Source organism: Capra hircus, chromosome 2 (genome assembly GCF_001704415.2).
Source record: "Capra hircus breed San Clemente chromosome 2, ASM170441v1, whole genome shotgun sequence".
NCBI lineage: Eukaryota > Metazoa > Chordata > Mammalia > Artiodactyla > Bovidae > Capra > Capra hircus.
Window position 1 is genome coordinate 22,813,433 of NC_030809.1, and position 24,243 is coordinate 22,837,675.

Sequence of the window (24,243 nt, forward strand, 5' to 3'; positions counted from 1 at the left end):
TAATGCAGGTGCCCCATGGGATGCTCACTTTTATGCAAGGTGCATGTGGCCATCTGCCTGAGGACCTGGGAAATGGCCCTGGGAAGCTGGTCCCTGCTGTTGATCACATGATTTAATAAGATCAATAAAACCATGAGGTTTGTATGAACTGGGCTGTTTGAACCTATAAAACTGCAACTAGATGGCTTTTTTCAGAGTTCATATTTGATGTATGCTCTTTTTATTTTAGGAACTTCAAACAACATAAAGTAACCTATAAAAATAGAGTGGAAAATTCTTTTTAGTGGGCTTGCAGCCAGATCTTCCCAGTTTCAATGAATCAGAGGAAAGAGATAGTAAAGGACAAAACTCATTTCTAGCTAACCCCCACAATTATCTGAGATCATCTCTTAAAGCACTCTGTCAGGGACCAGTTATATTCTCCAAACTCAGAAGGGTGGTAGCATTATTCAGAAGAACAGTAAGCAGTTTGAGTGATTGAATGAATCATGCAGAGTAGAGAGAAAGAGTTCTTTAAAATTGTCCTAAGGTACTCTCAGCCTCCTCAGGTTCCAAGTTCCACAATAGCATTAGCAGCAGGAGAGAAAAACTAAAATGAAATGAAATTGTCAGGCGAACAATAGCAGTGAGCAGATGGCAAACACACCAGGCCTGTTAGAGCATTGCTTATGGGGAAAATTCTTAAAAATGAAAAGTACTTGCAGGTATGTGTGACCTCTGTTTCACTGCATTCTAGAGCATTACTCAGAGATACAGCTAACTTCAGTAGAGGGACTCTGAACCTTGGGCTAAAAGGACTTTTATGACCGGAAAATACCATATCCCCACCAGCTGGCCTGATTAGGACCTGGGACAGAAGAAAAATACAATATGGTAGAGCCTGGAACCAGCCCTAGGATTCCAGCATTCTTGGTTGGGGGCTGGCATGTCAAGTACTGGGGTCAAACCAAGCCTTGTGGTCACCCAGGACTGATGACCTTAAACTCTAGATCAGAGTTGGATACCATGGGCTGCAGGAATCAAAAATAAACAGTCTCTTATCTCCAGTAATCAAAAGTTAGGTAGTGAACTGACTCAGATATTCAGTTTTGATGTAATATCTACAGAGTGAATTAAAGCCTTCATATTTTCTTCAACAGTGCCCCGTTGTAGAATAAATACAGGACAGCAGACCAAAGAAGTTCAAGGTTAATTAGATATCAGCTAAGCCTGGAAGGTTATCACAAAATTTATCTTTGTTCCAGAATGGGGAACAGAAAAAAGTTGTGGCCTTTCTGTGCTCAGGGTTAATTTCAGACCCTCATAATTATTCAACTCATGATGTTTTAAACAGTGTATTTATGGAAAACCTGGAGGGCCCCTCTTCACCTCGGCTGCCTACACTGCAGTTCTGCACCATTCCCAGAATCCAGATTTCTCGGATGAGGTAAGGGTCAAGACTTCCCTGCCTTCAGCAGCTCCTTAAAAGATGTGTGAGTGGGTGAGATAATACATGATGATAGATGCTCTCTTGACTACACCTCCGACTCAGGACGTTCCTTAACAGGTATTTAGATAACCAAGCTTCCGAAACTACATTCATTGACAGTTGCCCCAGGACCATGTTGAAAATTCATATATTTCAGCATATGATTGTCTTTTTAAAAAGAGAAATTTTTATTATCATTCCTTTCAAATTAGATGAATTTTTTCTTTTATTTCATTGGCTACTATAACAAAGATCGTGTTAGATAGTTCCTACCAATCAGTAGCAGCATTTCTGGAAAAGGCAATGGCACCCCACTCCAGTACTCTTGCCTGGAAAATCCCATGGACGGAGGAGCCTGGTGGGCTGCAGTCCATGGGGTCGCTAAGAGTCGGACATGACTAAGCGACTTGACTTTCACTTTTCACTTTCATGCATTGGAGAAGGAAATGGCAACCCACTCCAGTGTTCTTGCCTGGAGAATCCCAGGGACAGGGAACCCTGGTGGGCTGCCGTCTATGGGGTCGCACAGAGTCGGACACGACTGAAGCGACTTGGCAGCAGCAGCAGCAGCATTTGATGTCTTAAGGAACAAAGCAAAAAAAGCTAGAGTATGAGCCAGCACTGTTGCTTATAACCTTCTTAGTAATTGAAGGAGCTTGGACCCGTTCCCCTGAGGACCTGCTTTGCCAGTTCTTAAGACTCTTATTATGTGCCAGGCTCCACACTGTCCTCCAAGTGTGCACCGTCTCCCTTCATCCACTCAGCTTTCTCCAGAGAACCAGAGCCAATATGAAGATAGATAGATAGATATAATTTAATACAAGGAGGCTTAAAAGTCCCATAATCTATCATCTCCAGCTGGAAACCCAAGAAAGCCTTTCAGTTCAGTCACTCAGTCATGTCCGACTCTGCGACTCCATGAATCGCAGCACGCCAGGCCTCCCTGTCCATCACCAGCTCCCAGAGTTCACTCAGACTCACGTCCATGGAGTCAGTGATGCCATCCAGCCATCTCATCCTCTGTCATCCCCTTCTCCTCCTGCCCCCAATCCCTCCCAGCATCAGAGTCTTTTCCAATGAGTCAACTCTTTGCATGAGGTGGCCAAAGTACTGGAGTTTCAGCTTTAGCAGAAAGCCTTTGGTGTAGTTCAAAAGCCTGAGAACCAGAGTGCCTATTGTAGATTCCAGGCCAGGTTTGAAGGCCTGAGAACCAGCAGCACCAAGGGCAGGAGAAGATCAGTGTTCCAGGTCAAGCAGTCAAGCAGGGAGGGAGTTCCACCTTCCCCAGCCTTCTTGTTCTATTCTGGACCTCAGTGGGATGATGGTCACCCCCGTGGGGAGAGCCATCCACTTTGCTCAGTCCAAATTCAAATGCTGGTCTCTTCCAGAAACAGCCTCATAGACACGCCCAGAAATCATTTAACCAGCTATCTGGGCATCCCATGGCCCAGTCAAGTTGACACATAAAATGAACCTTCAATCCTTCCTACTTTACAGATAAGGAAACTGGGGGTCAGGGAAGCAACTCAGCCTAGGGCATGTAACTATGAAGTGACAGTCAAAATATAGGCCAGGCCATGTGACTGCAGAACCTGAAGCTTCACCACTCTGCTATAACACATCTAAAACACTCACTGGGGGACTTCCCTGGTGGTCCAAGGGTTAGGACTCTGCACTTCCACTGCCAGGAGCCTGGGTTCAGCCCTCTGTTGGGGAACTAAGATCGCATAAGCAGGGCAGCATGGCAAAAAAAAATTTTTTTTTAAATAACAACAACAAAAAAACTTCATTGGATTAATGGTAAATTACTATACACATGTCAGCTTGTAGTATAAATAGCTTCAGGAAAACAAGTTCCAATAATTAAATTTAATTTCTAACCATTAAACTAAGGTCTGAACTCATGAAACCTGTCAGTATGATGTGTGGGATTAAAAATATCACAGCTTTTGTATTAATTTCCTGTTACTGCTCTAAGAAATTATCTCAGTCTAGTGAGCTAAATAACACACATTGATGATCTTACAGTTTGCTGTGCAGGTCAAAACTCTGAAATGGGTCCCCAGGGCTGAAATCAGGTGTCAGCAGGGATCCATTTCTCCTTTAGGCTCTGGAGAGAATCCTTACCTTGCTTTTCCAGTTTCTGGAAATGCCCACGTTCCTTGGCTTTTGACCCTTTCCAGCAGTGTCATCACTTTGACCTCGTTTCTCTCCTCACATTTCTTATGACCCTGACTCTCCTGCCTTCTCTGATAAGGACTTTTGTGATTACACTGGCTCCACTGAACTAATCTGGTTTAATCTCCCCATCTCAAGACCCTTATCTTAGTTACACCTGCGAAGTCCCTTTTACCATGTAAGGAAACATATTCATGTATTCTGGGGATTAGGACATGGGGGACATCTTTCTGTGCTAAGTTGCTCAGTGGTGTCCAACTCTTTGCAACCCTATGGACCGTAGCCCACCAGGCTCCTTCTCCAGACAAGAATACTGGAATGAGTGGGTTGCTATGACCTCCTCCAAGAGATCTTCCCAACCCAGGGATCGAACCTGTGTCTCTTATGTCTCATGCATTGGCAAACGGGTTCTTTACCACTAGCACACCTGGGAAGCCCCGGGGACATTGTGGGTGGGGGGTGGGGCGAGTGGAGGGGCTATTATTCTGCCTATAACCCTTGCTTACACTCGGACCATTTTTCAACTTACTAAAAGAACACTGATGAAACCACAGACCTGAGGAACCTTATCTCCTTCTTCCACATCCGTTTAATGCTCTTAATTTTTTCCCTATAAATTTAGGACAGAGGTGAAAAAAAATTAAGATAAAAGTCTATTACCGTATTACTGAAAATTTACTACAATATTGACCCCTTGACAAAGCCCATCTAAAAGGCGCATTCTCTGTCGACGTATAAGATTCAAAGGAAAAAAAAAAAAAAAGGATGTTCTTAGGGTTAAGTGTGGCTTTTAATCTCTCTCTCTATCACTCTCATGTGCTTCCTGGAATCCTTGTAAAAGCAGTGAGCTTCTCCACAGGAGAACGTGTATCTAATGAGCAGCTTGGTGAACTATGCCATGCAGATTCAAAACCATTTTCTTCTTTGTATTGCAAAAAGAAATGATTGCCTTAATTATAAGCATGGCTATCAATTCTTCTAAGACACTGTTAAAAATAGAATGTGAATATTTTCAGTACTTACTTCTGAGGAGTATTTGCCTTAATATGTAGTTTAACTGGAATTCTTAAGCACCTGTTTCATTCCTATGTGCTCTGGCTGGAAAAGGAAAATTTCACTCTACTGCACTGTTAAGTTATTGCATGCTTTGAACTGTATACTGGCTTTTGTTACCAGGTTAGCATGCTGGCATGTAACACAGATATGTAAACTGCAAACCATTCTAATTCAGAAGTTCTCAAACTTTACCGGGCATAGAATCACCCAAAAGGCTCGCTAAAACACAGATTACTGAAACCGGCCCCCTCCCGAAGATTTTTGGATCCTGTATATGTCTGGAATGGGGCCCGAGAATTCACATTTTTAGACAAGTTTCTAAGTGATGCTGATACTACTGTCCCAGGGATGACACTGAAAATCTATTAATAAATTCTCTCCTGAACAGTGTAAAAATAAATTAACTAGCTATATAGATGCACAGAGTCTAATAAATAAATTGGTAGATAATTTGCCTGGGTCTCTGGGCTTCCCTGGTGGCTTAGCTGGTAAAGAATCTGCTTGCAGTGTGGGAGATCTGGGTCAACCCCTGGCTTGGGAAGAGCCCCTGGAGAAGGGTAAGGCGACCTGCTCCAGTATTCTGGCCTGGAGAATTCCATGGACTGTATAGTCCATGGGGTCACAAAGGGTTGGACACAACTGAGCAGCTTTCACTTCACTTTCACTGTCACCTTATTGCTTGATTTGATGTTCTAGAAACTACCTTGCTGCTAATATTGAACTGAATGTAGGTTACCTGCCTGGGATCCTGGGATTCCAGTGTGACAGATGTTCTTGTCCTGGAAGGTCCTAGTAATTACTGACGAGTCTATCCTCCTAAGTGACTCAAAGCCCCCTAACGTCTCTTGCCTTGGTTGCTTCCTCTATACCATCTTACTTCGCAAGACTGTTGAGGGAATTAAATGGCAGCCTATGTGACAGAGATTTAAAAACGGAAAAGCATCGCCTGGAGATCTTCTTAAAATGAAGATTCAGATTCCATGTGTCTGGAGTAGTGTCTGAGTTTCTGCACGTCTAACCAGCTCCCAAGTGATGCTTGTGCAAATGGTCCATGCACACCCTTTGGGAGGCGAGGACAGCTTAATTCATGCCCCTTGAGGATAAGTCCTTAATCTGTGCCTTATTTACATTGTACCGTTATGTCTCCTTGTGTGTTTTTCATATGTGTATGTCTGTTTGCATATGTGTGTGTGTTTAATTCATGGCAAAATCTGTTGTTGAGTTGCTCAGTTGTGTCCGACTCTTTGTGACCCCATGGACTGCAGCATGCCAGGCCTCCCTGTCCTTCACTATGTCCTGGAGTTTGCTCAAAACTGTGTCCCAGAGTTTGCCCATGATGACATAAATTACCTAAGGAGAAACACTGGGTAGTCTAAATTATCATCCACCACAATAAAGAAGTAGAAATATAATCTTGACGCATTAGTGCTAGCAGGATGGATATGTACTAAGAATTAAATCAGTACTTCTAGTGCTGACTTAAACGTGGACCTAGATTTCAGTTAAAGACTTTTTCAAAGATTAAAGTGCCTATGCTTTGTCTTGCCCTGACCCTAGGAAAATGATTTCAGTCTCAGCCCAGCTACTATCTCTTTCATTGCAGGTGAAAATTGAGCTCCCAACACAACTTCATGAGAAACACCATATTCTGTTTTCTTTTTATCATGTCACTTGTGACATAAATGCGAAAGCTAACGCCAAAAAGAAGGAGGCACTGGAAACACCAGGTACTGACCAGAAGCAATCCGACATAGCCATACATGTCATCTCTGAGACTTGAAGTGGAAAGTACTTGAAAAGCTGATTTACTTAGAGTTTTTAAACCAAGTTTTGTATTCGTAAATGATAAATAGCTTTCTTTTTACTCCTCTCCGTGAAGGTGTGTACTGAAAAGTTTTCTCTCTGTTTTTCTTTTTTTACAGTTGGATATGCTTGGCTTCCTCTGATGAAAGATGATCAGATAGCTTCTCAAGAGTATAATATCCCAGTAGCAGCAAGCCTGCCTCCAAATTATTTAAGCTTTCAAGATTCTGCAAATGGGAAGGTACTGGGTAGCATATAACTTAAGAGAAAAGATAACATGGGCTAAATGGCATGAGGTTATCTTCCATCGGCTATTTAAATTAATCCCACCTTAATGTAATCATCCATTGTAATTAGAAATCAACTGTACCTGTAATATTTCAATACCTTGTTTTGTTTGTGGCTAGTAGAAATGATCTATTCAAAATGATCCCCTGATATCACATTGGTATCATTTACTAATACTGCAAAATATATTTGCATCTCTCATTTTCCATCTCTATAGTACTGTGAGACTAATGGATCAAGGTGGCAAATTAACATAAACCAAATAACCTATTTATTGATATTTCCTTTCTCTCAAATTGCCGCAGTGACAGTAACACACTCTTTTTTGCAGCACACTGGGAGTGACATTAAATGGGTCGATGGTGGTAAACCACTTTTCAAAGTATCGACATTTATTGTATCAACAGTGAACACTCAGGTGAGCATGTTGTCCTGATATTATCCAACTGCAGACTAAAATTCCAGAAGTGTATTTATCAAGATGACACTTCCCTTGGAAGATGATTTGCTTCTAATGACCACACCCAAGTGTTAAAAATATGAGACATTTAAAATTGTGGACCTTTCCCTTGAAACTCAGTCTAATTTCCAATGCCTATCCAAGCCTCCTCTCACTGAGCAAAGGCCACGAAGTGGGCAAAACTGTATCTGAGAGCCACTTTGGTCAACTTCTGACACAGTGACTTTGGACAAGTCACTTCACCCCTTCAATCCCATGTCCTCATCAGGAAAATGATAACAATAAAAGAAAATCTCCACCTAAGATTGTAGTGAAGCTCACAATGAGAAACTGCATGTGAAAATGTCTCATAAACTACAAAATGCTGTACACAGGGAACTATTGCCACTGTCATATTACCATAAAACTCACCCCTTCCCATGCAAGGCAGCTTATTTTATTTAGCACAATGGGAGAACTTTTATGATACTGATTATAAACTACAAAGCAAGCTGTTACCTGTACATAGAATAAGTATTGCTCCTTTCTTAAATTCAATATGCATTTGGTTGTTGTAGGTGTGTGTTTGTGTGTGTGTGTTTGGTTTTGTTTCTTTTTTTTTTTATTTTAGTTTTTTGTGTTTTTGCTTCAAGCTGCTTTAGCACATACTTGGTTGCTAAGAAAAGCGAAATAATCCAGCATATACTGGATCAAAATGTCTTTCCATAACCACTGGCGCCTCAAGCCAAATTGAGTCCTCTTCCCTAGTCCTGCATCATAACTCCTTAAATACATCTTTTGTCTGATGCCATCAGCCCCAGTCAAGTCGCACAAAATGATCGTTCTCCACCAAATCCTGCGTTTATGCATCTCAGAATCCTGAGTTTCTCTTTGTCATGCTTCCGGCTACTTTCCTCCAAACAGCTCAGGTCCCTCTGTGACTCACCGTTACTTACCTTTCTCTACATTAGCTTCCGCTGCCCACACACTCGTCGCCCCGGGAGACAACTTCCTTCCTCCATAGCGGTATTTACGTCAGTTTTTAAAGACCCAAGGTCCTTTCATGCACTGTACCCTCTGTCTGCTTCATTCCTCCAGGACACAGGGATCTTGTGACACTGCCTTTCCTCAGCCAGGAAAGCCATCTCTCTCTCTCTGCCTCCCCTCCCCTCATCAGTCTTTCAGCTCCTCTCCGTCCTTCAAATCTTGGTTCAAATATCACCTCCTCAAAGAAGTCTTCCCTATCTGCTGACCCCTCAGACATGCTGTATCATCTTGTCATATACCATCTGACACCCTTTTTTCCTTTGAAGCCCTTGTCTGATTGTGAGAAAATAGGTATGTGTGGAAACCATGGTGTTGTATCCATCTCAGGGGCATTATGGAAGGACCAGAGGAGGGGTGTGGGTTTTCCTTGCCCAGAGCTCTGTCTTCCCTGCCAGCTGCGGATCTGACAAATAGGTTTCACTAAGTAAGTTTTGAATAAATAACATAAAACTGAAAATATTACTTACATACACACACACACTGACCTCTGGGGAACTCAAACCACAGATGCCCCTCTAGAGCTGACAAATGCCAAAGAAACACCCAGAAGAGTGTGAAAAGTCAGAGTGCTAGTTTCTCAGACGTGTCTGACTCTTTGCGACCCCACAGACTAGTCCACCAGGTTCCTCTGTCCATGGAATTCTCCAGGCAAGGATACTGGAGTGTGTTGCCATTCCCTTCTCCAGGGGATCTTCCTGACCCAGGGATCGAACCTGGGTCTCCTGCATTGCAGGCAGATTCTTTACCACCTGAGCCACCATGGAGTCTGTATCCCACTTCCTGACTATGTAATTTTGACCCCCAGCATTTCCAATGTGACATTTGCTTCAGGAAACATTAAAAGACAGATCGGTTTGCTCCAGCTGCCATTAGAAAATACCACAGACGGGGTTGCTTAAACAGAAATATATTTTCTCACAGTTGTAGAGGCTGGCCATCTGAGATCAAGGTGTCAGAGTGTTGTCTTCTTCCAAAGCCTCCCTCCTCGGCTTTCCTCTGTGTGTGTGAATATCCAAGTTTGCTCTTCTGTAAAGACATCAGTCATATTTGGGATTAGGACCACACTAACTACCATAATTACCTCTTTAGAGGCCTTATTTTTAAATATGGTTACAACCTGAGGTACTGGGAGTTGGGACTTCAACACATGGATTTTGGAGGGGATACAATTCTGCCCCTAACAAAGGACAGGAGTCAACTTGTATTTCACGATGGCAGGTGAACTTCTTAATTTTTTATTAACGCTGACATTTCAAGTATGAAAGTATCCCTGCACATATTAAACTGTACCCATTCTCGTGTGTAGTAAAGAATAGTAAGAATAAATGATAGAAGTCTGTGGAAGAAGCAGGAACAGGAAGGTGATAGAAGGCAATTTAAGAAAGAAAGAGAAAAAAAAAAGAGGGAGGAAAGGAGAAGGAACAGAGCCAAGAGAAGGCATTCTCTAGCTATTGTCATATGGCCTAGAAGGAAACAAATCTCTGAGAAAGAAATAGGAAGGAGAGCAGACTTTGTGGTTCAGGTCAAGCCCTCAGCATGCCAGAACAGCTCCGGAAATGAGAGGTCTGTCTCTCTGCCTCCTAGGTAAAGCACCTCACATCAAGTCATCTGCCCTACAGAAGGACTCACCTCCCATCACCATGATTGTTACACAGCTTATGTGTCATCAAAAAAATCAATACTTTTTTTTGCTGTTTCAGGATCCACATGTGAACGCATTTTTCCGACAGTGCCAAAAAAGGGAGAAAGATATGTCTCAGTCACCTACCTCGAATTTCGTCCGCTCCTGTAAGGTAACATGACATGCAAATAGTTGCAGTGGTCTCCAGGATGGAAATAGGCAAAACAGACCTTTACATTTTGCATTGAGTAGCAAGCTTCAGGGTAATTATTCTTAAAGATTTTTAAACACCTTATCATTTCCAAGAGGAAATGATTTTATTTCACAGTTCCTAAAAGGTGTCTGTATAATGGAAGAGTAAGCAAAGATCAGTTTCTCCAAAATAAAAATGATTGAAAATCAGAGTCAATTCACTCTAAATTAGTTAATTAGATGTCGAGTCTTTGCAACATTTACCCTCATGCCTGTATGTCATGAGAAATGCCATGAAAAATAAAGCCAAACAAAGGGGAACTACTGTATTCATATTCAAGTCCTGATGAACATCAGTCGAATGTACTTTAAATTTAATCAATGACCTTTTTTTTTTTTCCTGTTCTGCCAATTTAACAGAACTTACTGAATGTGGAAAAGATTCATGCAATCATGAGTTTTCTGCCTGTAATCTTGAATCAGCTCTTCAAGATTCTGGTACAAAATGAAGAAGATGAAATAAGCACCACTGTGACCAGGTATTCATAGCACAGCCTTGGGAGAAGAGATTTTATAAGCTGGGGTGACAGGCAACTCTAATTATAACTGAGTGGCTACATAACTGTGTACATTTGCATTTTGTTTGAACACATATCTCAAAGTTAAGTATGTCTCACTCTTGAGTTCTTCCCTTCTAATCATCTATTATTATCATCCAAGTGGAGTTTTAGACCTCTTTTTTAACTTTTCCTTTGTGCTTTTCAATTATACTTTTTTATTTTGAGATAGTTATACAGGCACTTGCAGTTGTAAGAGGTAATACAAAAGAGAGCTCATGTTCTCGTCAGATGTTCCCAATGGTGACATCTAGCAAAACTGTAGGGCAGTATCAATCCCAGAATATTGACGCTGAAAGAAGCAGGAGACAGAACATCGCCCTTCCCAGAAAGATCCCTCATGTTGCCCTTTTACTGACATACCTTCTTCTTTCTCATCTCGGTCTCCATCCCTTATTCCTGGCAACTGCTAATCTTATCTCCATCTCTAAAATTCTGTTACTTTAAGAATTTTATATATTTTATATTGAAATTTTATATGTAATATGAGTACATATATTTTTATATTATATATTCCATGTATTTATATGTTGATAAATTTATTATATAGTCTATTTTAAATTTATATATAAGTTATATGGCTTTATGAGGGCTTCCCAGGTGGCACAGTGGTAAAGAATCCGCCTGCCAGTGAAGGAGACACAAGAGACAAGTTCAGTCCCTGGGTCGGGAAGATCCCCTGGAGGAGGAAATGGCAACCCACTCCAGTATTCTCGCCTGGAGAATCCCATGGGCAGAGAAGCCTGATGGGCTACAGCCCATGGGATTGCAAAGAGTTGGACACGACTGAGCATGCACGCACACACAAATGTGAAATTATATCATATGACAGTGTGTAACCTTTAGGAACTGGCTTTTTTCACTCAGCATAACTCTCTGGAGATTCATCCAGATTGTTACATCAATCAATAGTCCTCTCCTTTTTATGTGAGTAGTATTCCATATCATATTATGTTTAAAACTCACCTGTTGAAGGATAGCTGGATTGTTTCCAGGGTTTGGTAGATTTGGGGTGAATATAAGTTTCCATTTCTCTGAAAAGAACAGTTGCTAGGTCATACGGTAGTTGTATGCATTGGGTTTTCTTTCATATTTATTTATGTATTGAGTCTTGGTTGTGACACACAGGATCTTTGGTCTTTGTTGCGGCATGCCGGATGTTTAATTGTGGCATGCAGACTCTTAGTTGTGGTATGCAGGATCTAGTTCCCTGCCCAGGGATTGAACTCAGGCCCTCTGCATTCGGAGCTCAGAGCACTAGCCACTGAGCCACCAGGGAAGTCCCACGTGTGCTGGTTTCAAGAACATGCCGAGTTGTTTTCCAGAGTAGCTGTACCATTTTTTTCCCACTAAATCTTATTTTTCTTTTTATGTTCAATTTTTCTTTCACTGTTCTCGCTTTAAATTTGCCTTCACTACATTCTTTCAACATTGCTAATCTGTCTGGTGACTTTAGCAAATTACAATCTTCTCTTTCTAGAGATAGGGTTTTCAGTTAATTATTAAATCATATATTCCTAAAGTTCATTTTTTAAAAAAATATTAGTCACGGCATTCTGGAATGCCATAAGACATTACTTTTATCTTCGTGTTTAGAGATTTCAAGGTTGGAAATGGCTAATGGATGTTATAGATACTGAACACCCGGTACTGAGTTTGAAATTGGTTCATTCATTCATTCAGTAATGATTAAGTGCCCAGCTTACCAAGCACTTAAGTGACAAACCAAGTGGTATTTTCCTGCCTTCTCCAGAAAGGCCACTCAACAGCTTTGCTTTTCCAGGGTTCTGACCGACATTGTGGCCAAGTGCCATGAGGAACAACTGGACCACTCTGTCCAGTCCTACATTAAGGTATGAAATTGCCACTTGGGCGTTGGTTGTATCCCCTTGTGCTGTGTGGCTTGTCTCATTTCCTGTCTGCAATAAGTGGGAAGTTTCCCTCTTTAGCTGAATGGTGCCCACCCCAGTCATACTGAACTTTCCCTTTAGTGACTTAGAACTCCTTTTTGCATTAATGGGCTTAATGTATTATTTCAATATATAAATAATGCATACATGTGCAAATGAATATTTATATGGGGAGAAAAAGCAAAGAAAGAAGTGGAGGAGAAAACAAAAGTATGGTCTTTTGAAATCAACATTAGAAATACATGAAATTCCTCTGTAAATTTAAGGAAGACGCCTCCTGTTGGTTTGTTGAATGTGCTCTGTTTCTTCTGTAATGTTTTCTTAGCTCTTTTTATTGTTTTCTCAGGCATTATTTCATTTTCCCAGTTACTGTATATTTGTACCTGCTTCTGGTATGTTAAGTCCTTTCTCCTCCGGCATGAACCACTAGCCCATCCCATCAGTGTGCACTGCTTCCTCCAGCGGCCTTCGTCAGATGTTCACTTGGACATGTTTATATTCTCATTTTCAGCTGGCCTGTGAATTTATGCCAGTGAACTTGTGATGATGTTTGCACATTATAGTTCCAGCCTAAAGGTCATCTTCTTGAAGGAAAAGAAAAAACCCATCCAGAGTTAAATAAAAGTATCTTATATTCCTATATATATATAAAGGACCTAAATTTCAATTTTTATGTATAGATTATCTCTTTTAAGAGACATAGAGCTTTTTAATTAAAAGAACATATTCCATGAATATATAAAGGTAGACATATACCCATGTAGTTCAGATGTCTAAAATGGCAACCAGAGAAGAATTTGGGGTCTTTTGTGCTAAAATTTTGTGACGGCAAGAAATAACTAAAAACTTTATTCTGGAGTGAACACCTTTGAGATATTATCAGTGAGGAATTACTCCCATTACAGTTTCATATTAACATGATTTTATCTGTCAGAAAAGTTAAATGTCTTCCCAAATATTTAAGTATGAGTGTGTGCCCTTATATGCCAAAAATAGTAATTTCACAATAATTTCCCTATGGTATGATTTTACCCAATAAGATCTACAATTCAGTTGCCAAAGGCCAGTTCCACCTACAAATGAGTTTTTAGTTTGCTCTGTAAGACAGAGGCATAGCTTCCTTTTTTGGGGGTATTGATGAATTTACTATTCAACAGAATCTGTAGAATTTTCATTCTCTCAACTTACCCCAATTTTCCATTTCAAGCTCCAGGGGGCATGAAAGGAAAAATATTTCCCAATCTCTATCATACAATGTCATCTCATTTTCAACACACGTATTATTTACCTTGTTCCAGTAGAATTACCAAAAATTGCGTTTAGAACCCACTGATGTGACTATTTTTGTGACAGTCGAGGCTAGTTCCTGATGAGAGCCTTATATCAGCTCATAGAAGGGATCTGTAATGCTCTTGGAGTGGTGTCCTGGCAGTGCTTCCTGGAGCAGTCTTTATTTTTAACCAGGATATTTAAAAAATCCTGACGAGACCATTTGATATTGTGATGTAGGAGGATACTTATTGAGTTTGCTTTGAAGTGTTTTCTCCAGTGGACCACGTTTTGTCAGTGTTTTAAATCCAGAAATACACCTACATGAATTTTCAAGCTGTTGATAATTCCTAAAGATGTTTCATAACATAATTTCATATGTCTAAAACAAATACAGACAAATACATATAACCAACTAAAATTTATTCTGGAAAAAGCACTAAAGTAGAAAATGGACAACTAGATTCTAATTAGGGTTAGATCATTAACTCGGAGTGATCAGCCTGTCTGAACCTCATGTTTCTTCTCTGTGAAGTGAGATGGGTAGACGAGATGAATATCCAGCTATCTGACTCTGTGATTTGACTCTTGCTATATTACATGGCTGACAGTCTGACCTTGACCAAGGAGTCTGATTTTTTTTTCACCCTTCATGGAAAAAAATTATTTTCTAACATATACAATAACATTAAGCTCCACACCTAAGAGTTTAATGAAAACTGGGGTCAATACCTGCTTTGATGTCCTTGCAAGATGTGATAGTTGATATAGTTCATACTTATTCAGAAATATGCTAAACACCATTTCAAGTTCAGTGGTGCTAAATGCTGCTAACTCACTCCATCTACGATATCCAAAATGCACACATACACCCACCATGTCTTTTTCAAAGATGTATGTCTAAACTTGATCTAATTAGATACCATCGTTTATAGCAATTCATGGGATTGACATGGTTTAGCCAAAATTTTAAAATATTTCAGAGCTAGTCAAAATGCCCTTGGAGCTAAGTTACTGTGCATGGGATTAGATAGTTGATTACATTACCCTCATAGGAGTCATAATCCATGAGACGGAAAATTGTACTACTCTTGATTTTAGCTAGTTTCATGCATCTCTTAGCCTTATTTTTCTCCTTTGGGATGAGCTTGGAGAAGTCAGACACCTCAGGAGATTTAGGCATCAATGTGCTATGAAGTCAAAGAAATAACTATAGACTGAAATGCAAAGTGCCTCTGCTTTGTTTCTTGTCTGTCTTCACTCTTGACTATAGTGAAGTCCAAACTGTGAATATTATAAAGAAATGACCTTCCTTGAGGCAAACCCAACTCATAAGTAAAACATCATAAGCATTTTGTATCTTAAATATATGTGCATGAATTGGTACTTAAAATATATGAAGAAATATGGAAAACTAAACCATGACATGCACTCACTGTGCCAACAACCAACCTTTTAAGGAAAAAGCCAGCAGCATTTGCTATCTTACTGACGGCCAATGTTTATGAACCTCTTGGTTGCCATGTCTCAGCATGAGATGATAGTGGACCCTGGGCTTGTGGGCAGCTCTCCTACTGGCCTCTGGAAGGCACCAGTTTCCCCACTTGGCTATTTGAGTGGGTACTCTACCCTTTCAGGATGAAGAAATGCTACCATGCCACCCACCTGTTGCCAGTGGAAGGAAGGAGAAGGGGAAATGTGCCCTAAGTAGGTGGGTCAAAGCCCTCCATGTTTCCTTGAACCCGCTAAGTTGCTCTCTGGTCTTCCTTTTGATTTCTACTAAGAGTGTGTCAAGGAGAGCTTAGGTGAGCAAGGCTCTACCTATACAAAGCCCTCAGTAGGAGCAGGTGTGTATTACACTTATCACTGGGCCTTCATTTATTTCATGACAAAATCTGGCATGAGCAGATAATTTTGAGACATGAGTTATTCATGGAACATAATTTTTGACCCTTTGTTTTTAAGTATTTAACTTTTTTTTCACTGTTTGGATTTTCTTCAGTTTGTGTTCAAGACTACCGCATACAAGGAGAGAACTGTACATGAAGAACTGGTTAAAAATATGACTGGTCTTTTGCAATCAAATGACTCCACAACAGTCAAGCATGTCCTGAAGGTAAAGAATTTAAAGACGGGCTTACACTCAACTCTGAAGGTGACAGGAGTCATTGATTTTTATAGATCATTTCTCTTATGGTTTCCGGTATAAGTTTCATGTTGGAACAGTAGCATGTGACCCCATAGACTGTAGCCCACCAGGCTCCTCCGTCCATGGGATTCCCCAGGCAAGAATACTGAAGTGGGTTGCCATGCCCTCCTCCAATATTAAGAGAACAGATCATCTTTAAAAGTAGAATGAACTCAGGTCCTTTGGCCTAAAGGCAAAATGAATGACTCTTAAGAATGACCTATAACATTCAAAAGTTCTAAGTGTACCCGAGATAAAGTTTATGGGGTTTTTAGGCACAATAAGAGGGAAAATACCAACAAAAGGATTAATGATATATTAATGAATAAACTGACAGCAGAGAGGAGGCAGAGAAACAGCTGACTCTTTTTCCCCAAAAAGTTGCAACACATGCATTTGTAGTAACATAAAAGATGGTGAGAAGCTTATGAAGATATAACTCTAAGTTATTATAGACTTGTGAATGTAGTCCCCTGCTAAATTAATTATCTATCATGACTTGACAGATAGATGATTGATGAGTAAGTAGCTAGAGAGGGCTGAGGCTGGATCGATAAGCATCAGCATTTCACTAAAATCAAATTTGTCTAGGTCAAGTGGTTTGTTTGTTTAAATTTAAATTAGCTGTTTGAGCATATTCATTCAGTTTATCCAGCAAATATGTTCCAAGTGCCTTCCATGCAACAAACACCATCCTCACCATCCTTGGCACTTGATATACATTTAGAGAATAGAATAAAGATCTCTGCCTTTGGGAAGTTTACACAGTACTGCAAGATAAAAAATAGTAAATGACCCACATAATAGCAAAGTTAATTAAATTGCATGTTCAGGGACTTCCCTGGCTGTCCATTGGTCACAAAGACTCCACGTTGCCAATGCAGGAGGCTCAGGTTCAATCCCTAATCAGGAAATTAAGATCCCACATGTGGGAAGGAGAGGTTGAGATGAACTGCAAGAGTCGCACTGACATGTATACACTGCCGTGTGTGAAACAGATAGCTAGTGGGAAGCTGCTGTGTGACACAGGAAGCTTAGCTTGATGTTCTGTGATGACCTAGAGGGGAGGCATGGGGTGGGGGGTGGGGGCGGTGTGGGGGGGAAAGGGAAACTCAAGAGGGAGAGGAGGTATGCATACCTCCTCAAGAGCTCGAGAGGTATACATACAGCTGATTCATGTTGCACAGCAGAAATTAACACAACATTGTAAAGTAATCCTAATTTTTTTCTTTTAAAATAAAAAAATTAATTTTAAAATTAAAAAATCAATTTAAAAAAATCTCACATGCCAGGTGGTGTGGCCTAAAGATGAAAAAAAAAAAAAAAAGTCTTGTGAGGTTTTAAAAAATGTTGGGGAAAAATTGCATGTTCAGCGGTGAGAAGTAGAATGGGAAAAGAAAATATCAAGCAGGTAAGGGCACGGGGAGCACTGAGGGCAGAGTGAGGTTTACAGTTTTAAATAGAATAGTCAGGATAGAGCTTGTGGAGAAGGAAAGACCTCAGCAGAAAATGTGAAGGAGGTGAGAGAGCTGGAGACGTTTAGAGTAGAACATTAAAGGGAAAGGGGAAAACATAACAGTATTTGTCATTCTTTGACTAATTTCACTAAGCAAGTAATGCCCTCTAGGTCCTTCCGTGATGTCACAAATAGCAAAATTTAGTTCACTTATATGTGGAATCTAAAATATAAAGCAAAGAAGTGAGTATAACAAAACAGAAACAGACTTAGTGATAGAGAGAACAAACTAGTGGTTATCTGAGGGGCAAGGAGTGAGGGGAGGGGCATAATAAGTGAAGGGGATTAAGAGGTACAAACTGCTAGGTATAAAATAAACTACAACAATGTAATGAAGAGCACAGGGTATATTGCCAGTATTTTATAATAACCTTATGAGGAGTGCACTCCATAAAAATATTGAATCATTATGTTGTACACCTGAAACTTACATAATATTGTTAAGTCAACTGTATTTCAGGGAAAGAAAATAAAGATTGAGGGGAAGGCCTGTATAATGTCGTAAGGCAGCAGCACACCTGGTGGACATGCCTAAAGGATGGCAGGAAGGCCAGTGTGGCTGGGGCCACGTAAGCAAAGAGAGGAGGCAAGATGAAGTCAGAGAGGCACCAGGAGGTTAGGCGGGTAGCGTAAGGCCTGTGGGCCATTGCAAGGGCTTTGGCTTCCACTGGGAGAGAAACTGGGAGCCATGAGAGGCCTTTGAAGGGAGAAGTGACTTGAGCTGACCTTGGTTCAAAAGGATCTCTCTGATGACTGCATAGAGAATAGACTGTAATGGGGTGAGGGTAGGGACGGGGTTGCTGGAGAAGGCTGCCTACCTAGCATCCTTGGGTATTCTTTGCTGCTGTGTGTGCTCAGTTGTGTCTGACCCTTTGTGACCCCATGGACTGTAGCCCACCAGGGTCATCTGCCCATGGAGTTTTCCAGGCAAGAATACTGGAGTCGGGTACCATTTTCTTCTCCAGAGGATCTTCCCAACCCAGGGATCAAACCCACATGTCTTGTGTCTCCTGGATTGGTGGGCAAGTTCTTTACCACTAGCACCACCTGGGAAGCCTGGATATTCTTTGGCCTTCTCCAAGTGCACCCCTTCTCATGAGACAAAGTGTGAGGGTAGTCAAAAGGAATGCTGCCTGGAACTATAAGGATTCCTAGCAGCCCCCACCTTTAGAGCTTGTAGGTTTATTCCTGGGCCTGCTTACACCTCTTTATAAGTCCATACTAAAGAGGGAAACTCTTGTTGCCCGAGTGTAGCCCCAGACCTAAGGCAGGAGCAGCATTTGGTGGGAGAGAGGAACTGGTTTGTGGGCAGCGCTTGGGCTTGCAGACTGGACAGTCACACCAGGTCCCTCAGGGCAGGATGGAGCCCTGGGTGAGAGGAATGGGTGGGCCAGGGTCGTGCTCGTCCTATGCTCCCACATTCAGGTAGAGTATTCCAAACTATCATGAAGTTGTATTTGTCAAGGTAGGAAGAGCCAACATACTTTATTTAACACTCTGTTAGCTTTTAAATACTTACACACACAGCTTCCATTTTTACTCTTGCCTCTACCCATGGTAATGTGAGGGGTGGGCCTGCTACAACATTTAGTTTTATTTAAGGAAAACAGGTAGAACACCCCATGAATAAGTATTTCCTAAGACGACTGTCTAATCAGCCATGTCAAATAAGCCAGTGTCTTGTGTTATACAGTCTTTGAGATGACTGGGAAACAGAAATGTCTGGCATTTACATTTCCCATTAGAACTTTGCTAAGGATGATCCTAACATAATGGAGACTATATTATTGCATTGATGCATTTAATTTCAAAGAATATATTCTAAGATAAAGATTTTATAGCATTGCATGTCATAAAGAACACAATTATCATTACTTTGCTGTAAGATAATAAATTTCTGGTTGTCTTTTCTTTTCCTAACAGCATTCCTGGTTCTTCTTTGCAATTATCCTAAAATCCATGGCACAGCACTTGACTGACACGAATAAAATTCAGGTAAGATCATATGTAATAAAATAGCATCCAACAATTATGCTCATGAATGTTCTCTTAATAATGAATATTCTCTTATTAGTTCCATTTTTATTTGTTTTATAAACCTTACTGATTAATGCTCACTGCTTTAAGAATTTTTTTTATGTGGACCATTTTTAAAGTCTTTATGGAATTTGTTACAATATTACTCCTGTTTTATGTTTTGGTTTTTTGCTAGCAAGGCACGTGAGATCTTAGCCTCCCCCAGAGAGTGAGGGTGTTAGTCAGTCATGTCCAACTCTTTTCGACCCCGTGGAGTGTAGCCTGCCAGACTCCTTGTCCATGGAATTCTCCAGGCAAGAATACTGGAGTGAGTAACCATTCCCTTCTCCAGGGGATCTTCTTGACCCAGGGATTGAACCTGGATCTCATGCACTGCAGGCAGATTCTTTACTGTCTGAGCCATCAGGGAAATCCCTTAGTCCCCCAGTCAGGGATCGAACCCACACGCCTTGCCTTGGAAGGCAAAGTCTTAGCCACTGGACCACCAGGGAAGTCCCTGCTCATTGCTTTCTGTGCGGGAGACGTGATTATTGTGTCAGTACATGTCCTTCAGAAGCAGATGGAAGGACAAAGTTAGAAATGCAAAATGACTGTAAAGGATAAAAGAACAGGCAAAAGGACTAGGGAGGTCTGAGGCCTGTGAAAGGAAATGGCAAAGGAAGGAGGATGACTGGAAAGAGCCTCGCAGTGAGACAGTTTTAGCTGGACCAACGGGCTGTCTGAGAGCAAAGAGTGTTCATGAGGAAAGTCCTGCATTAGGCAGATGATCTGACTCTGGTACCTCTCTGCAAGCTTGGAGCAGCCAGAGAGAATGTGACCTTGGTGACCTTGGCATGGTCTCTTGAGTGCATCCCCAAAACTCCGTAACTGTTTCTTTCATCACAGCAAGTTTTGTCTCAAAGGAATATCAAGTTTTGTCTCAAAGGAATGAGCTGTGCACATCCTTGACTGCCACCTGTGGTCCACGGTCCACAGATTACACTACATTTTGAAAATGTCTCTGATTCTGCCCCTCCATAGCTTCCCTGGGCCTCTCTTCCTGAAAAATGGAGGCTAGTGGGATTTGATTAACTGTAGCCTGTTACTGTGGCTGGCCTGAGGACCTTACATGGTTCTTCTCATCACCTCCCTCCTCTGCCATCCACTCTAGATTCCCCTCACCCTCAGCAAGCAGCTCTGAAGGTCTCAGTCACTTACCTGTATTGTGGCCCAAATGCTCATTCCAAAGGGGTCTGGAGCGGTCTCCGCCTTTGGACAATAAACTCTACTCTACTTGGACTATTTGTAGTTATAGTTGGGTAAGGAGGATCAAGAACCACCCAAGTGGATTGCCTGAGTTCTGCACGTATTTCTCTCCATTCTCTTTGTGGGTAAGAGCAGGCAGAAACCTCAGACACTATGCCTCCTTCACTGGGAGACTAAATCAGAACAATATTGCATGGGGTGGGGATAGTGGTGAATAGCAATTATTGTCTTCCTTTTTACTGTTGGTGGGGGAAGGGCAGTGTCCCAGGCCAAAACTTATAGAGCCCATTGAAGAAGGACTTCAGAATCATTATATCAGACACTTACTCAAGCTGCAGGATACTTTTTTTAGGGACCCTGTCTCCTTTTCATTCAGTGTGTACCAGATTTGAGAACTGACTCAGGTCCAGGAAGACAGAGGCCAAGTTACCCTTGGCCAAGCATCCAGTCAAGCATCCAGTGTGTGTTTACTCCAAATGCCAATTGTGTCAATACAAATTATACATTTAGACCAGATAAATGACTATTGGTCAGATCTTTGAAGCCAGTGGACCTGCTGCCTACAGAACTTAGGACTACTTTATTAATCCTGTGAGTTTCTACTCTAAGCAGGTGGACATGATGGTATTTTGGTCTCCAGATATCAATATCAATATCAATTCAGATCCTGTGTCCACTAGTGCTTCAAATGTTTGAGTGTTGCCCCGAGTGTAATCACCTAAGAAAATCCTACAGAGTCCTTTGGAGAAGGACTTTAGAATCATTACATTAGACACTTACTCAAGCTGCCGGGCATTTTCTTTAGGGACCCTGCCTCCTCTTCAGCCAGCGTGTACCATATTTGAGAACAGACTCAGGTCCAGGAAGATGGAGGAGTCATGGCTATTTGTTGGGACAGAGATCCTTGTCTTCTGATGGTCCATTCTTGTCTTATTGGTGGATATGAAGCAATGCCATTGTTGCCTGCTGCCTGTCTTGTCCCTAGGGATTCCACACATCATTAACCAGCCCTACAGCTTCCTGGGAGTCAAGCCCCCTTGACTGCTCTCCAGACTTGCCATTTGTCCTGATCATCACAGCCACTGGTGCCTGGAGATTGGGTACAATCACATGACCTCTGTATATAAGCTAACTCTCATTCTTATGGCTGTTAGTGAGCCAACACTGTGTTTGTCTCTCCCACCTGCAGAGGGGAGATACCACTGAATGTCTAAGGGATGTTAGTGCATGGCTTTGGTGCATAGTGGGTCTTCTGGGCTCATATTTCCATTCCTATATGTCCACCTCCCTCTGCCTGTTTATCCCTTCCTCTATCATCTGCCAGGGCAACCAGGTATTTTCATCCTGCTTAAAATGAGCCATCTCCAAGACTCTTAAGAGCCACCTAACAGTGAGTGGTCCATCCCCTGAATTCTTGTTTAAGCCCATGTCCTGACAAAGTGCCCTCAAGTCAGTGAATTTGAATTTGTCCACTCTTCCATTCTGGCCATGTTGATCAAACACCAGCAACACTGTCTCAGTGGTACTCCCATGTGGTCCCTGCTATTACATGCTGTGCTGTTTTGAGTTGCTCAGTTGTGTCCCAACTCTTTGTGGCCCCATGAACTGTAGCCCACCCGTCTCCTCTGCCCATGGAATTTTTCCAGGCAAGTATATTGGAGTGGGCTGCATTTCCCTTGCCAGGTGATCTTCCTGACCCAGGGATCAAACCCGAATCTCTTGCTTCTCCTGCATTGGCTGGTGAGTTCTTTACCACTACCACCACCTGGGAAACCATACCTGGCACATGCTAGCTAAATCTTATTAACTGCTTGGGGTATACAGTCTTCCTTACCTTATTAGGCTGAGCAGGTTCACACCTGTGTTAAGCTGGGGTTTAACCCCCAGTTAATGGCCGGAGCTTCAGGAGAAGAGGAAGGACAGCTCCCAAAGGGTCTGCCTGTTGCCTTGCAGGCTTCTGCAGCGTCTTCCCACGTGCCAGAATTGCTGCCTCTTAGTGGAGAGGAACGGGGCACTGAGGATTCAGGGAACTCTGCAGAGCCACCATCCTTGGGTTTTCCATCCACACCTCCAGCCCTCAGGTCTTTCCAAACATGGTCTTGGTATAACATAAGAGACCTGCCCTGGCTTCACATCTAATCATCTCTAGTATTCCAGAACTCTGAATTCTTAAGCCCTATGTTTGCTTTTCAGCTGTGTCTGTTCTGCTCCCAGAGATAACAGCCTCCCACCTGGGAGCAAGAGAAAATCTAACATGAAGATAAGGACGATTCCTGTCTCTCTGTTATTAAGCTATATCAGGACACCTCAGCATTATAACCCTTGCTCTGCCATTAACATGTTAGATGATAAAAAAAGACACTGAACAGCCTGCTTTCCCATCTGTAAAAACAACAGACTGGACTAAAATCTTTCAGTTCCCACTAGTATATATCTGCTCAAATCGATAGATTACAAACATGCTGTGAACAGCCTAAGAATAGAACTTCTCATGGACAGCGGTTCACAGTCACTGAGCCTAGCTCCCGTTTCATGACCCTCTTCAGGAGCAGCCACCACACCCAGTTTTCATCCAAGGGCACATGACCGTCTAATGTTCTAACCATCTCTATTTATCACACTAAGAGACAGATGCCATCATTTGACTTAAAAACATTCCCAATAAGTGTCTCCCAAGCTATTTGGATTTTCTTTTTTTATTTTTTTTTAACTGTGAAGTGAATGGCTTTCTTTGTTATTAAAAAAAATTTCCACTATCAGGAAGATTTGAGGAAGTCATATCCTCTAGTCTGGTCCTCTGAGAGGCAGATAGCACCTCCCTGGCATCCCTGCTTTCTTATCCTCGTCAATTCCTATTTACTAGAAAATCCCAAATGCCTTCTCAACACTGAGCTCTAGTAGTGAAAGGTTGCTTGTATTGGCTGCATGTTTTGTTTTCCATCAGCCCCTTATTCCTAACACAACTCCCAAATGCCTGAAACTCAGCCCCTGCATTCTGCATCTGGTCCTTGTGACCTCTGCTGAATCATAGCCCAGGTTTTCCAGCAGGTTCCAGCTTGCAGCTGTGGCTCCGACTGTCACCTCACTGCCTTCCTCCTCTTCCTGAGACAGAAAGCCCACTGCCCCAGCTCAGCAGTTCTCCCCTCTCAAGCCCTTGGGATAGACTTCTGGAGAAGAATTTAAAATATTACTCATTGGGAATTCCCTGGTGGTCTAGTGGTTAGAACTTGGCGCTTTCACTGCTGGGGACAGGGTTCGATCCCTAGTCAGGGATCCTGACTAGGATCCTACAAACCGTGTGGCACAACCAAAAAAATTAAAACATCAAAATGTTACCTGTGTACCAATCAGCGTGTCTTGGGGTTAAGA

At 41.8% G+C, this 24,243-nt stretch overlaps 1 protein-coding gene across 13 annotated transcripts in view; it reads left to right on the forward strand.

The window, feature by feature from the left end:
* Positions 1–24,243, forward strand: part of DOCK10 (dedicator of cytokinesis 10) — a 308,358-nt gene that overhangs the window by 229,409 nt on the left and 54,706 nt on the right. For all 13 annotated transcript variants that reach the window (XM_018058883.1, XM_018058892.1, XM_013973005.2 and 10 more), the window contains exons 19-27: positions 1,334–1,426; positions 6,306–6,429; positions 6,625–6,746; positions 7,125–7,211; positions 9,980–10,072; positions 10,513–10,631; positions 12,493–12,562; positions 15,891–16,004; positions 19,516–19,587. In XM_018058883.1, coding sequence (XP_017914372.1) covers positions 1,334–1,426; positions 6,306–6,429; positions 6,625–6,746; positions 7,125–7,211; positions 9,980–10,072; positions 10,513–10,631; positions 12,493–12,562; positions 15,891–16,004; positions 19,516–19,587 — 894 coding nt within the window. The remainder of the gene's footprint in view (positions 1–1,333; positions 1,427–6,305; positions 6,430–6,624; positions 6,747–7,124; positions 7,212–9,979; positions 10,073–10,512; positions 10,632–12,492; positions 12,563–15,890; positions 16,005–19,515; positions 19,588–24,243) is intronic.